General features: G+C 51.7%; 5 protein-coding genes across 5 annotated transcripts; 2 read left to right on the top strand and 3 right to left on the bottom strand.

The window, feature by feature from the left end:
* Positions 1 to 79: 79 nt before the first annotated feature.
* Positions 80 to 1,489, bottom strand: ASPBRDRAFT_59515 (L-rhamnonate dehydratase; the record flags this gene model as incomplete). Its single annotated transcript, XM_067628067.1, has 3 exons — positions 80 to 1,047; positions 1,112 to 1,334; positions 1,403 to 1,489. The coding sequence occupies 3 exons, from the start codon at positions 1,487 to 1,489 to the stop codon at positions 80 to 82; spliced, it is 1,278 nt and encodes a 425-aa protein (XP_067473968.1).
* Positions 1,490 to 2,057: 568 nt separating this feature from the next.
* Positions 2,058 to 4,997, top strand: ASPBRDRAFT_188097 (putative C6 transcription factor; the record flags this gene model as incomplete). The annotated part of the gene is made up of 5 exons (XM_067620115.1): positions 2,058 to 2,356; positions 2,487 to 2,521; positions 2,601 to 2,717; positions 2,774 to 4,142; positions 4,211 to 4,997. Exons 1-5 carry the CDS (start codon positions 2,160 to 2,162, stop codon positions 4,995 to 4,997), a joined length of 2,505 nt encoding a protein of 834 aa, XP_067473967.1. The 5' UTR covers positions 2,058 to 2,159.
* A 1,110-nt stretch (positions 4,998 to 6,107) lies between these two features.
* ASPBRDRAFT_34839 (putative Ste20-like serine/threonine protein kinase) lies at positions 6,108 to 8,359 on the bottom strand (the record flags this gene model as incomplete). The annotated part of the gene is made up of 4 exons (XM_067623278.1): positions 6,108 to 7,741; positions 7,801 to 8,117; positions 8,204 to 8,234; positions 8,308 to 8,359. The coding sequence occupies 4 exons, from the start codon at positions 8,357 to 8,359 to the stop codon at positions 6,108 to 6,110; spliced, it is 2,034 nt and encodes a 677-aa protein (XP_067473966.1).
* Positions 8,360 to 9,362: 1,003 nt separating this feature from the next.
* Positions 9,363 to 11,719, bottom strand: ASPBRDRAFT_48666 (DNA-protein crosslink repair co-factor UBX5). The gene is made up of 2 exons (XM_067626137.1): positions 10,817 to 11,719; positions 9,363 to 10,748 (listed from the first exon to the last, which is right to left on the bottom strand). The coding sequence occupies exons 1-2, from the start codon at positions 11,301 to 11,303 to the stop codon at positions 9,685 to 9,687; spliced, it is 1,551 nt and encodes a 516-aa protein (XP_067473965.1). The 5' UTR covers positions 11,304 to 11,719; the 3' UTR covers positions 9,363 to 9,684.
* Positions 11,720 to 12,069: 350 nt separating this feature from the next.
* Positions 12,070 to 14,097, top strand: ASPBRDRAFT_79009 (AAA family ATPase CDC6; the record flags this gene model as incomplete). Its single annotated transcript, XM_067629435.1, has 3 exons — positions 12,070 to 12,121; positions 12,194 to 12,454; positions 12,503 to 14,097. The coding sequence occupies 3 exons, from the start codon at positions 12,070 to 12,072 to the stop codon at positions 14,095 to 14,097; spliced, it is 1,908 nt and encodes a 635-aa protein (XP_067473964.1).
* Positions 14,098 to 14,358: the final 261 nt, after the last annotated feature.

The following is a 14,358-nucleotide window of genomic DNA, read 5'->3' as shown; positions in this document are numbered from 1 at the left end:
AATCTTATCACAGGTAAAAAAAAATATGCCATCAAGCATCTTATAAGAGAGCCGTTAAGATCTTCGTCGAAACACTGTTTCAAGCCGTGCCGTTAGATTCCTGCTGGTTCTCAGCAGGAGCAGCCAATGCCTTCTGGGGCGCTGGGGTGAGGATCGAAGCCGCTGGGATAAGAGCTGCAGCAGGGTTGAGCTCGAGGCCGAAGCCCGGCTTGTCCAGGATCGAAACATCCAGGTATCCCTTAGTAGGAATGGGCTCGTTGAGGAAGAGGTTGCCGAAGACGGGCTCAACCGTGTGTCCATCGGCAGAGTTGGCGAGATATTCCTGGAAGGGGGAGTTGGGCTGCGAAACCACAAAGTGGTAGGAGTAAGGACCAGATGCGTGAGGAACAACAGGAAGGTCGTAGGCGCTGGCAAGAGCGGCGACCTTGAGCAACTCCGTCATACCACCAACCCACATGACGTCGGGCTGCAGAATGTCCAAGTTACGACCCTCAACGAGCTTTCGGAAACCGTACCGCGAGTACTCGTGCTCTCCGGTGGTGAACTTGACCGTGGGGTGGGCTCTCTTCAGAAGCGCATGACCGTCGAAGTCATCCGGAGTCAAGCACTCCTCCCACCAGTCAATGTTGATTCCTTCCGCCTCACAACGCTTGACAAGCTCAATGGTGTAGGGAACGTTCAGAGACATGTAGCAGTCGACACGCAGAGGGAAGTTGGGACCGACAGATTCCCGCTGCTTGCGGAGGTACTCGATGTTCTTCAACAATCCTTCCGTACCCTCGTCAGGGCCATGGGGCAGGGCGACCTTGGCTCCAGAGAAACCCATAGCCTTGGCCGAAGCAGGCTGGGGGCCAGTGCAGTAGAAGTCCAAATGCGACCGGGTAGCACCGCCAATGAGCTTGTAAACGGGTTCGTTGCGAATTTTGCCCAAAAGGTCCCAGATGGCCAAGTCAATCACCGAGATGACGGCAACAGGGAGACCCTTTCTGCCATAGAACATCGATCCCCGGTACATCTTCTCGAACAGGTCATTGGTATCTCTGGGGTCTAGTAGAGGGAATACAGATTAGTGTCGGGCTCATCGTAGGAGACTCAGCCTGGTAGCTCATACCTGCACCGAGCAAGAAGCGCTCAAAGTGTTGGTGGACCAGCCAGCAGGCCGGAGGACCACCGAATCCCGTGGCAAATCCCTTGGTCCCATCGGTAGCTTCAATCTCGACGCAGAAGGAGCCCAAGACGTTGATACCCCATGATGTGCGAGAGCCACGGTATTGTGCCCAGCGAGTCATGGGGGTGGAGATATTGCTATCGATCAACCAGTGACCTCCTTTGACCTGTTGAGACGAATGAAAATTAGCGGTCTGTTATGTGGTTATAATTGTCCAGATACTGTTGAGCTTACATTGTGGTAATCACCTCCAGATCCTACTCCATCGATGATGAAGGTGCGGATTTCCTTGATGCGGGGAAATTGTCCGGTAGAGCCCATGTTGGCAGTAGTTCAGCAGATAGGGTGTCGAGGAGATCACGAAAAGATTCTAGAGAATGAGAAGCAAAAGAAAAAGAAAAAAAGTAAGAGAGAGATAAACTTTCTCAAGGGGAAAATGGAGGATATTTGAAAGCATACGAGCAACTCGGCCTCGAGGGGCAAGCGGCAGACTTTCCCCCTCGGCTGGTGTATGCCTCGGGGCAATGCTACCCCGAGAGTGTCTCCAACAGAATCACAAGGGAAAAAGGGAAAGTTTTGGTTGGAAATACGCTGGGACGGGTGAACGGACCACATTGTCGTCTTTCTCAGGGCCAAAGTGAGTTCCCCAATTCCCCAGACCAACCGGTTCCTCACACACGGAAGAAAAGGTTGTGGAGGTGGCCATAGCCAGCCATCATTTGCGGGGGTCCCCGTGCCATTTTCTTGGCTCAAAGCAATTCCAGCCTGACGCTCCTTCGTCTCTTTCATTCTTTCCTATTCTTCTCCTAGGATTTCTTTATCGCTTTCGCTCGCTTCGCACAATCCCTGAAAGCTAGCAACTCGATTCGGTTCAATTTCACCGATTTCCGCCCCCCTCCTGCCAGGATGCTTCGTCGCTGCTGCTGATCGAAAACTGCTGTGGCTAGACCTGTCTTATCTCCCGACAAAACCCCGGACTCGCTAAAGTACCATGCCGAACGCTGCAGCAGCAGCTGTAGCTGTCTCTGTTCGACAGACTCCACCACCATCCCGACTTGCTGGCGATCTGGAACGGGATCACAGCGGGGATGAATCTTGGTCCGCTGCCGATAGCGAAAATGATCGTGTCGCGCAGAATGGGTCGAGCGTCCCTCGTGCGCTGAAACGCAAACGACCCCTCACAGTGTCGTACGTACACGAACCCATCCTGCTATGCATCATTGGCCGCGTTCCGATTCAATCATCACGATCTGGAATGCCCAGCCTAAGAGAGCTGTGGCTGGTGCCATTTCCTTGACCATTCTGCTAACGGACTAAGATGTGAGCTATGTAAGCAAAGAAAGGTCAAATGCGGTAGGTATCCCTACCTATGCGGAGGCTCCCCCTCATCTTCTAAGCCTTACTACATACGTATAGAAGCTAACATGCGCAGATCGAGCGCAGCCTAGCTGTGGATGGTGCTCTCGCAATGGCCAATTATGCGAATACAAAGAGCGGAAAAAGCCCGGGCTACGGGCAGGTTATGGGAAGGAGTTGGAACAAAGGCTAGGTGCGTCGCAAGTTTCTGGGGATATCCACTTGAATTATTACTCACTAGGCATGCAGATCGCTTAGAAGAGGTCATTCAAACGCAGGCTCGCCTGATTGAGACACATATCATTCAGAGCCAGCCGACTAGGAGCCATGATATCTCCCACCAAGGACCTTTCTCATACAGCTCTCCATCAGAGACGGCCCAGGGTCCCAGTCCCAATAATGCCTTCTACTTCCATGATCCTCCATCTATCGTTCCCCAACCGCGTCAATCTGAACCTTCCATTACCAGTCCTTCGGACATATCGGTCAAGAACACCTTACAAAATCACCTGGCGAGTGCAATGTCTGCGCCAGTTTCGGTGCCGCGCTCATCGAATAATGCCTCACAAGACAATGATTATACAGGGAATGAATCATCGCTAAAAGTTCCGGTCAACCTGTACGCCAACCAGGAACATTTACTGGCAGATCCAGAGCTCGATCTACCCCCGTACGATCTTCTGTATGCGCTGGTGGACCTCTACTTTGAACACATAAATACTTGGTGTCCCATTCTCCATCGTCGCACAACCCTCGATACATTCTTTGGTCCCTCTCCTCTCGAAGACGCGGATAGGACAGTGCTCTATGCTATAGTTGCAACCACTCTTCGCTTTTCCAGCGACAGTCGGCTTAACGAACAAAACCGCAAACGATACCATGACTCTTCCAAACAGAAAGTCCTGCTCTATGGGTTAGAGAACTCATCAGTCAAGGCTCTCCAGGCTTTGGTGATCCTGGCCCTAGACTTAGTGGGGTCTTCCAACGGCCCTCCTGGATGGAAACTGCTCGCGCTGATTACACGATCAGTGGTCCAGCTCGGACTAGCCGTGGAGGCTAAATCTTCACTCATTGCTCCCAGTTATCCATCCATCTATACCCTGAGGGCGGTAACACTTCCGGAGCCCGAATCTTGGATCGAAGATGAGAGCCGGCGGAGGCTCTTCTGGATGGTGTATTTCCTGGACCGATATTCTACCATTGCAACCGCTTTTGATTTCGCTCTGGACGATAAGGATATTGACCGAAAACTACCATGTAAAGATGAATACTTCCTCAAGAACCAACCCGTGGAAACAAGATGGTTCCAACGTTCGAGTGATCGGGCTGACTACGTGAGTCGTGCCGAGAATGTCGGTAGCTTTGGACTCTATGTCGAAGTATTGGGCATTCTCTCTCGGATCCATGCTTTCTTGAAGAGGCCTGTCGATATAGGTGCTTTGTCGGATGTCGAGGAGTGGCAGACTACATACCGCAAGCTAGACAGCGAGTTAACATCCTGGGAATTCGGCCTCCCAGCCGAATATGCTTACGAGAACTCCTCCCGGTTGTTCAATGGATCCAAGTTCACCAAGGGAATTCATTGTGACTGGGTTCAGCTCCATGCCACTTACCAAACGTAAGTATTCTGTCATAATGCAATCGCATCAAGAACTACTGGATCCTAAACAAGGTTATTCCATACAGTGCGGTTATCCGGCTTCATTCCTCGGCAGCGTACCCTACCACCCGATCTCCAATTTTCACCCCCTCATACAGCGCAAGCCAGCGATGCCTGCTTGCAGTCGACAACATCCTCTCCGTGACCCGTTTCGTCGTCGACAACAACATGCTCGACAAACTAGGCCCCCCATTTGCCTTTACCCTCTGGGTATCTGCACGGCTCCTCCTCGTCCACGGGTCAACAATAGCCCATACCGTCAGCCCCGACATCCTCTTCTTCGTCGACACCCTAGCCCAGATGGGAAAGCACTGGAAAGTCGCAGAGCGCTACAGCTCAATCCTGCAGCGAGTCCTCGACGAATACGGCGAATACCAACAATCCGGTGTCTCCGACTCGGAACGAGCCACTCCATCCACTGTGAAGATCTTAGCAGACATGCGCCGCTGCGCGTTCGACCTCGACTTCCTCATCTCCCGACAACCCCGCACCTCTCCAGCCGGCAGCCAGCCCTCTGCACTACCAGCGACGGTCAGAAACCCCGCCCCAAACGAGCTCGAATACCTCGACGTCTTCGGCTTCTTCAATGTCCCTCGTGTCCCTGCCGCCCGAGCTACGGATATCCTGAGCCTGGATATCGGCGACCCAGTCAACAACCCCATGTCAGTCAACGGATTGACTGGGACAGGCAGTGGCAGCAGCAACAACACGAATCACGTCGATGGCTCGCATTCTAACGCCAATGAATTCAATATCACGAATTATCTGATCCCCACTCCAGAAAGTGACTGGCTTTTTCGTCCGAGTGGATGAAGGAATGTCTTCAGGAAGAGCTGTCATCTGAAGATTTGCGACGTTTTCAAGGCAATTGGTCGCTTTCACAAGCCATGCTGCGGACTTGATGGAGAGCTTTGCGTAACTCTCCTTCGGCATGTCATCCAGCTACTTGAGACATGTCAATCAAGCCTGAGAGCTGGCAATGGCGTTGAGCTGTGGTCCAGCATTTATGCACGGCATGAGGCTACTGGTCCATGTTACTAGCTGGCTTGATTGTATAGTACTATCAAACCCTCCAGTGATAAATTTATGTCGATTGATAATGAATGACGAGTTTCACGATGTGATGCAATCTTGACAATCAATGCATCGCCGGGATGTCTGTCATTTTCATTCTTCGAGTTATCACACATACACACACGCACACACTACTTAGGTACTCTGGTGCCCTGAGAACAGTTGATAGACAAACAAGGAACAGTTTCCATAAACTCCCCACATCGTTCTGATACCATTACAAGTGCAGACAAAGAAAGAAAAGGAAAAGAAGGAAAGAAGATACGACAAGGAAACCGAGAATGAGAGAAGAGATGAGTCTTGAAAGTATTGTCGTGCTCCCAGAGACGTAATATAACCAGAGGCCGGGCTCCAGTAGGCAAACTCCTGCTCACTAAGTCAAAGATGGATCCAGCCCAGAAAATTCCAGGATAGTAATGTGGAGATGAGAAAGGGATGAAGCAAGGAATCCAAGTCGAACAATCCATGAGATGCGTGCCCTATCGTGAATAGAGCACCAAGAGCAGAGAATGTGCAAATTCTGAAATGAACGCCACCAAGCCTTGTTCTGTTTCAGGAACGGGTGTGAGAGAAGGATGTATCGCGAGAAAGATGAAGGTATGTGAGTCAATCCAAGACACACAAAAGCCAAGGTGGAATGCATAGCTGCCATGGTAGTGAAAATAGCGGTTTCAGTTAGTCCGTCCGTAGCGACAAATATCCTGTATCTGCCCAGTCTGTTTCAGCTTCGACCCACTGCAGATGGGCTGTTCCCGCTGTAATTGGGATGACTGTTATTCTAGCAAAAGTCTCAAGAAGTAAGACTAGTCAGTCACTCGTGCTATGCGCTAGTATAAACCAGAGCAACACTTAAGCTCTGCCTGGGTTTGAATCAGAGTCAGAAGGCTCAACTCGGACAAGAATCTCTTCCAGGAACCCCTCTAAGAACGAGGTCACCTGGGCGCCCATTCCCACAGGTGCCTCGTTGTCCCATCGTTCAAGCTTCGTAAACATGCCGCAGATATCGCCCACCAGGTTTTCCATCATTCCATGGACATACTCCTCACGCGTTTGATATTCGCTCGTTGAGTTACGTGAAATAAGCTCTAGGCGCCGCGTCCGGCGACGAATGGCTGCTTTGAGAGCAGGTAGTATCACGCTATTCAAAGCTGTGATTTCGTTCGACTGGGACATCTGAATCTGACCCTGGCTCGCCTCTCTCTCCCGTACCCTTTCATCCAGAGCCCCATCGGTTGTGGTGTTGAGGTGGAGAGGATCGGGCCTCAAGGATGTAGGCCGAGGACCATGTGGCAACGCTTGCTGCGGCCGTGGTGGTTGGGATGGCGGTGACATATGCCTTGGTGCTGGAGGGAGCCGTGTTTGTGGCTGTGCATGTACTGGACGCTGCGGATGTGCCTCCGTGGCAGGCCTAATGTTCTGGTTCGCCATATTTGAGGCCGGTGGATCTGGCAGGCGTCCTTGATAATATGGAACTTCCGGCAGGTGTGATTGCGGAGCTTTTTGGTATCCCTGTAAGCCTGGGGGAGCACCCCGGGCTTGCGACAAAGCTGTTGGAGGGCCTGGAGAGCGATCAAGCTGGAGGAAGCTCAGATCTTCAGCCAGAGCATGTTGCAGAGCTCTATCGTAGTCGCTACCGGGACTCCCCTTTGGTTGATGTGAGACCGGCTGTTGTAGGTGTGAAGGTGTCTGAGGTGTGACATCTGATGTGTGTTTGATGGGCGAAGGTGGTAAGGGAACCTTGGTGGGCGACAATGGCTTGGGCATAGCGCTAGGCATGTTCTTCGTCTGCAGGGGTGTAGAAGGCATATTGCTCTTGGGCCGTAAGATGTCTCGACGGTGCTCGTCTTTTATGTTCCACTCATTGGCCTCATGGCTTCTCGCATTCATGTCCGCTTCTTTCATCGTCTTGAGAGGGGGTGCTCTCCCTGCCGGCCGCACGGTGCCAAAGTCCCACAGATCATCTTCATCCTCAGGAGGAGAAGTCTTTGGTGGAGGCTCCTGAACGTCTTCATCATCAGCCCCCCTATTCCCGTGAATGGCGTTCCAGCGCTCGTAGCGTTCAATTAGCTCGGTCAAATAGGTGGTCTTCTTTGCTCTCTTGATGAACGGGTGCTCGAGCAGCTCTCTGGCGGATGGCCGCTCCCTGGGATCTCGTCTCAAACAAAGTTCCACAAAGTTTTTGAACGCTTTACTGTAGTCGCCTTGTAAAGTGGGCGGGGGGTTCTTGGGAATCAAGAATAATACTTTCATGGGATGAATGTCCGAGTAAGGAGGCTCTCCGTTCGCCAACTCAATCGCAGTAATTCCGAGGGACCAGATATCGGCCTTGTAGTCGTATCCAGATTGCTTAATCACCTCCGGGGCCATCCAAAATGGGGTACCCACGAAAGTATTCTTCTTCGTCATTGTGGCTGACAGTTGACTGGAAACTCCGAAATCAGCCAATTTCACTTGGCCGTTCGAGGTAAGCAGGATGTTTGCAGCTGGCGCTGATATTAGTCTCCATTAAGCGGGGATTACGGCGAGCAGGATCAGGTGGTACCTTTGACATCTCGGTGCAGCTTCTTATCGCTATGTAGATAGTCCAGCCCTCGGAGTAGCTCTCTTATGATGATCATGATATACTCCTCTGGGATGGTTCCCGGGCGCATCAGATCAGAGCAACTGCCACCGGAACAGAATTCCATGATGATCCATAAACTGGACCCCTTTAAGAAGGACCCATGGTATCGAGTGACGTAAGGAGAATTGAGTTCCGACAAGATGGCAATTTCTTGAATGATATCCTCCACCTCATCTTCGGCGTTCTCGACATCGATGATCTTGATAGCAACAGAGGCACCGGTACGCTTATCAACGCTGCGAGTAATGGCAGTGTAAGCCGACAGGACCTCGATATAATGCGCAATCAGAGCAAGATGAGAGAGGTGCCTGAGCATACATACCCTTTATAGACCCGTCCGAAGCTCCCGCCGCCTGCCACGGTATGACTGAGTTAGGAGAGTCTGATTGCGCGGCAAGATGAATCACACCATGCCCGAGTACGTACCGATGCAGTTCTGCTTCATGTAGATCGTCTCCGGATCCACTAGGCCTTCCATCTTGACTGTGACTAACCGCAGGCGGGAAAAGGATGTAGAAGTCAATCGTCTCGCCCGGTTCTGCAGCACTTTTGCAAGTGGCAATTAGCGTCTCTCATGAAGCGAGCGGAGAAGATTTGTGGTGGGATGCGAGCATCACATGCGCGGAAGACCGAGAACATATAAGGAATCGGATTATGGGGAGGCAGCTTCGCCCGGGCGGTTGTGGAGGATCAAGGGCGACATACCTATCGCCTAAGCTAGGCTAGGAGGTGGAGGTAGGGCTTAGATAGGAAACAGGTAGAGAAAGGAGACATTGAATGATTTTCCGAAATAGATCGATCAGTTCAATCAATCAGGGATTGCGGCTCAAGGAGAGATGCTAATTAGGATTTCGGTAGAATGCATCGGGGAGACAAGCTGACGCTCGACTACGATTGTTTTGGGGATGACAACCGGCAACCGACAGTTTGCTGGCTGGAGTGTCTGTGTGTCTCCGAGGGAGGCGGAGGGGGAAAGAGAGGAGGAAGAATGGGTACAGCCACCGATCCTTGCGTGGGTTGAAACGGAAAGGAACAGGGCGCAAGGGCTGGAGGGATGAGGTACGTAGGCGATTAAGCTAGGCAGGTGGGAATAGATGGAAGAATTGGGAGGGAGGGAGTTGATTCCCTTGCATGTAAACAACAACAAGAAGAAGAAGAGAACCAGAAGCAGCAGAAGAACCAACGACGACAACAACAACAACAATAACTAACCATAACAATTGGAGAACAAGTTGGAACCAACGAAACCAGGAACAGGAAACCGGCGATTACCAAAAATACCCACCCGAATACCGGCCACTGATTGATTGGCTTGAGGAGCAACGCGGGGTCGTCTCTGGCTGGGCGGTGAGTCCGGTTGGTTTTTAAAATTACCCCCACCATCTCTGGATGCCTGTCTTGGGCAGGCGGTGAAGACACGAGTTGCCTATCGCCAACTCGAGTACTACTACTTATAGGGAAATGCCCTGAATGAGAAAAGGGCATACCATGGATGAACCTGTTAATTCTTCTTATATTTCTTTCTCATGAAGCCATTAGGTCTCCTCTTTATGCAGGCTCGCAGGTAGAGGACAATTACTAGATAAAGCATGACCCGATCTACATGTTTGAAAAGAACCTTTCAGTAGTCCTGATGTCGGTGCTCTGCTTCCAGGAAGATAGATGCTCATCCGTGGTAAATAAAGGCATCCATCCTCAGAGGAGCGAAGCGACCCGAAAGAACCGACAGGCCCCAGTCCTGACAGCTCCTTAGGGCTCCATCCTGGACATTCCGAGTCTTTCCTCAACGCGTCACGTCCCAGTCTATTCCTCGACATAGCCTATCATGACCGTTCCATTCTTCAGTCCAGCATCGGCGACGGTCTGATCCAACGAGTCAATCAGATTGCGGCCCATGGCATTCAGCTCAAACGCCAGGCCGGCTTTATCGGCCAAGGGCGGATCAGCCTTGAGCCATTCGTAGATCCGCTGGACAGGATCTGTCAAAGCGAAACGCCGAATCACTCGTCCAGACGGGTGTCGGAACTGAATGCGCGTGGTGGTGGCAGGATCGGCAGGGGGCTCTGTGTGGGGTCGATTGTCCGGGATGGACAAGAAGGCGCTATGTTCAGGTTGTTCGGTCTCTTCCATCTCAACATCATCAGCCCGCCCCTTGCCCTTCACGTCTTCAGTGCTGCGAGTGAGATCGTCGGGGTCCTCCATCTTTGGGCCCTGCGACACCTCATCGCCGAGGCTGTTTCTCATCGCCATCTCCATCATCTCTTCTTCAGTCATGGCATCGATACTCTTCTCTTTCTTCTCCGGCTTCCGCTTCGCCACGGGATTTCTCACGTTGTGCTTCAGACTGTATCGGTCGAGGAATTCGTGGACTTGGATCAGAAAATCCGACGCCTTGATCACGGGAGGCCCCGACCAGACCTTCATCTGCTCTCCAGTCCGGGGATCGACAATCGCGATATGGGGATAATTATCCGAGATGTCGTTCGCCTGAAAGTAGTACTGCAGATACGGTCCGGCGCGAGGGTCGTCCTTGGAATATTGCATGAAGATGAAATGCTCTTTAACGGTGTCTTTAACACCCGCATCCTTCCAGAGGTCTCTGTTCAGAACCTGGCAATCAAAGACTGAGGGGTCCTGAATATTAACCATCAACCATTTCTCATTGTCGCGACCTTCCTGACGAGCCAGATCCCACGGAAGCCTCGACATAATTTCAAAGGGTGGGCGGTACATTTCGGCTAGCATGTTAGACTTATTCGACGCCTCAGAAGCTCCTCCGGTTGCAGCGGCCAATCGTTCACGTTCCGAGGTGTCGTCTTCTCCAGACCATATCGATGTGTCTCGCTGGTTGAAGATGCCAGGGCGGTCTAAGGAAGAGCAAGATTAGTTGTGACCTGATAAGGGCAGTGATGGAAGAGAAAGGTGAAATGCTCACTGTTCCTCTGCTGGCGCGCACGCAGTTGACCTAATATGCTGGCATGCATATCGCCGTCGTCAAAGTCCGCTTCAGGCCCCACCAAGGTTTCTGTCGTACGAGCCATCGGCGCACGCACGTTCTCTTCGGCATCTCCTCCGCCGTACATCTCTTCTTGGAGGCGACGAGCCATGGCCGCATCGTCCTCGAACAAAGCGCCGTGCGATGGGTCGTTCCGAGGCGCAGAGCGAGACTCATCTATTGTGACGTCGTCATCTGAGTCGAGATTGACTACCCCGGACTCATCTCCATAGCCGCCAGCATGAGAAGCTCGCTGTGGCGTGGAGGCCGATGGTAAGGGATCATCAGTCAGTGGCGCACCGCCATTCTCAAAGAAAAGCTGTACGGCCTGCTCGATATTGAAATCAGTCAGCTGCAGATATTGGGTAGCGAGCTCTGGCTTTGAGCCAGTGATCTCGGTGAACTGTGCTACCACGTCGCCTTCCATGGAGGGCGCACGGCACTGGGAGGGATCTAAGGACGATGCGAAGGAGGAAAGATGAGGGGAAACAAGAGATCGCCGTGATGGGAGGAGGGTGTATGCAGCAAGAGTCCCAACAGAAAGGTCGAAGACAGGCAAGGTGATGCAAACAGCTGCAAACAGCAATGTCAGTGCTAGGCGGTGATTAACAAAGATGGAGAGATGAAGTTGAGATAGTTCCAAGATAGATGAATATGAAGATAAGAACGATGGAGGAGAGATCTTCGAGGGGACTCCGCACTGGTGAACCAGAAACCAGGAGATTGTGCAAGGGAATGCAGCACAAACAACCAGAATTCGCGGTGTTAATACTTAGGTGCTATCCGTCAGGTAGAATTGGTGACGCACTTCACAGCATCCGATGGACAGGCGGATAATCACGCGGTCCGACCCTGTGGTTAGCACGCCTGAGAAGTCAGGCCAGGACAGCTGAGCAGAAGAGCAGAACCCCACGGGAAGAAACGTGACTGGCCGCACCGCGTCAGCCTCGCATCTTATCACGTGATAAGATCAAGCCACGCGTAACGCGCGCACCTTAACTGGACGCGTCTTTTTAATTATGCCTCCTTGGGAAAATCGTCGTGGATAGATGGTACCTCCACTCCAACTACTACTAATAGTATAATCTTCTCCCCGCCAACCGCTCCTTCCCTGTCATCATTGAGCATTCTATCTCCTTCTCATCTTGTTTATCTCGGTTGCTCTTGCTCATTTTATTTGGACCTATCATAACATGGCTGCTTCGGTCCTCGGTAAGCGCCAGCGAGGTGCTATCGAACCGGAAGGTACGACTCCCATTTTCCTCACTTTCTTCGCAATTCATCTTGAATCATATTGCTGACATCTCACTGTATCAGTCCCATCATTACCAGTGCGTCGAGCAAGCAGGCGCCGGACGCAACAATCTCGCGTCCGTGAAGAAACCGAGTCCCCTGCACCGCAACCGCGCCAACTCCGGTCACGGACGAGAAATGGCAATGGCACCGCTATTCAAGAAGAGCCCCAGGAAGAATCAACAAATGGTTCAGCCGAAAGTGGACAGACAAAGCGTACTGTACAGGTTGGCAAAGCGGCCATATCACCTGTTAAGCGCAACCATGCTACACATCCGGTCAATGGTTGGTTTTCTCCTCTGGTCTCTTTTGAGCTAAAACTAATCGTTGTAGATGAAAACTCGACACCGGTTGAGCTCAAGACACCTTCGAAATCAAGATTCCGCGATGCACTCGACTCACCTCCCCCGACAACACCGAAACACCGCGTTCAGATTGGCGGAAAATCTATGACTCCACGCACGCCCCGACACATATCGACGCCAACCACTGCGCAAACCATATACTCCGAAGCAAGGCAGATGTTTGCACGGGGTGCAACTTCGACTCGGATAGTTGGTCGGGATACCGAACGGGAGAAACTGACCTCGTTTATACAAGATGGGGTTGATTCGCGCAAAGGTGGTTGTCTGTATGTTAGTGGTCCCCCTGGCACTGGAAAGAGTGCCTTGGTACAGGAGGTGTGCCATGATATGGACTTGAAGTCTCTCAAAATCGCACATCTCAATTGCGCGAGTATGCGGGGTGCTCGTGACGTCTATAGCAGGCTTATCGGGGATCTTTGCAACGATTACGATGTCTTCAAGAAGAGCGAGCCAGATCGGCTACGAGTGATGTTCACATCCGACGAAGAAGATGATATGTTCTTGGTCACACTGGACGAGATTGATCATCTCCTCACCGCAGATTCCGGCATCCTCCAGTCCTTGTTTGAGTGGTCGTTGCAGGAAAAGTCTAGACTCTTGCTCATCGGTATTGCCAATGCGCTAGATCTGACTGATCGATCACTCCCGCAATTGAAAGCCAAGAACTTGAAGCCTCGCTTGCTTCCCTTTTTGCCTTACAATGCTGGTCAGATTGCCGGCGTAATCACCAATCGTCTTCGCTCTTTACTCCCGGAAGGTCACACTATGGACCCCAATTTCGTTCCTTTTGTCCAGCCAGCAGCTATTCAACTTTGCTCGAAGAAGGTGGCATCGCAGACTGGCGATCTACGGAAGGCGTTCGAACTGGTCAAGCGTGCCATCGATCTCATTGAACAGGAAGCGCTCAAAAAGCTCGAGGCCCAGAATTCCAACCCCGAGAGCCCGTCGAAAACAATCCTTGTCGAAAACAACAATCTTTCCTCCTCGTCAAAGTCTTCTTCACCTAAACAGACACCAACATTATCTTACACCGCTATCACAGCGCCGCGAGCCAGCATTGCGCATGTTGCGCGCATCACTTCGGCGGCATTCGGGCAGGGAACAGTTCAGCGCCTACAGGGGCTCAACCTTCAGCAGAAGGCAGCCATCTGTGCCTTGATTGCTCTGGACCGGAAGCGGCGGCAAGGTGAATTTCCGGGCACCCCATCCAAGACCAAGCATTCGGCGCCGACGATCAAGCAAGTGTACGACACATATTGTACCCTGTGTCGGGAAGACAACATCCTACATCCACTTACCTCTACCGAATTCAAGGACGTGCTGAGCAACCTGGAAACGATGGGCCTTGTGGGTGAATACCAGGGCCGCGGTCGGGGTGGCACAGTCGCCGGCGGATCAGATCTGAGACGCAGTCCTTCCAAGCTCCACGGCCCAATGACGCCCAGCAAGGCGTTGGATGAACAGAGCCTAGTCTGCTTCGTCTCTCAGAAAGAGATTGAGACGCAACTATCCGGAGCGGGAGAAGGTATCCTCAGGCGACTGCTCACCGGTCAAGGGCTGTAAACACGTTCTCTCTGTTCCTTTTGTTGTACAAAAACCAGCGTGCTTGCACTTTTGAATGTCTACTGCAGGCAGTTAGCCCATTCTTTTGGCGTTGGATAAAAAAAGATCCATATGCACATATCCACTTAGCGATACTCCCCGCATTGGCATACGGCGTTACATACATACAACTAGTAAATGATAATGACAGCTTACAACAAATGAATATCAATTACGCATGAAAAAAAGAAGCTAAATTCAGAACGTAAATTTTCTACATGT

Source organism: Aspergillus brasiliensis, assembly GCF_001889945.1.
Source record: "Aspergillus brasiliensis CBS 101740 unplaced genomic scaffold ASPBRscaffold_19, whole genome shotgun sequence".
NCBI lineage: Eukaryota > Fungi > Ascomycota > Eurotiomycetes > Eurotiales > Aspergillaceae > Aspergillus > Aspergillus brasiliensis.
The sequence above is the reverse complement of the archived record's forward strand: the minus strand, read 5'-3'. Positions and strand labels throughout refer to the sequence as shown.

Excerpts from the sequence above, each read along its gene's own strand:
- ASPBRDRAFT_48666 (XM_067626137.1), bottom strand. The coding sequence starts at position 11,303 with ATGGAAGGCGACGTGGTAGCACAGTTCACCGAGATCACTGGCTCAAAG. Across the intron at positions 10,749-10,816 it reads TGCGCGCCAGCAGAGGAACA|ACCGCCCTGGCATCTTCAAC; the intron begins GTGAGCATTTCA and ends GCTCTTCCTTAG.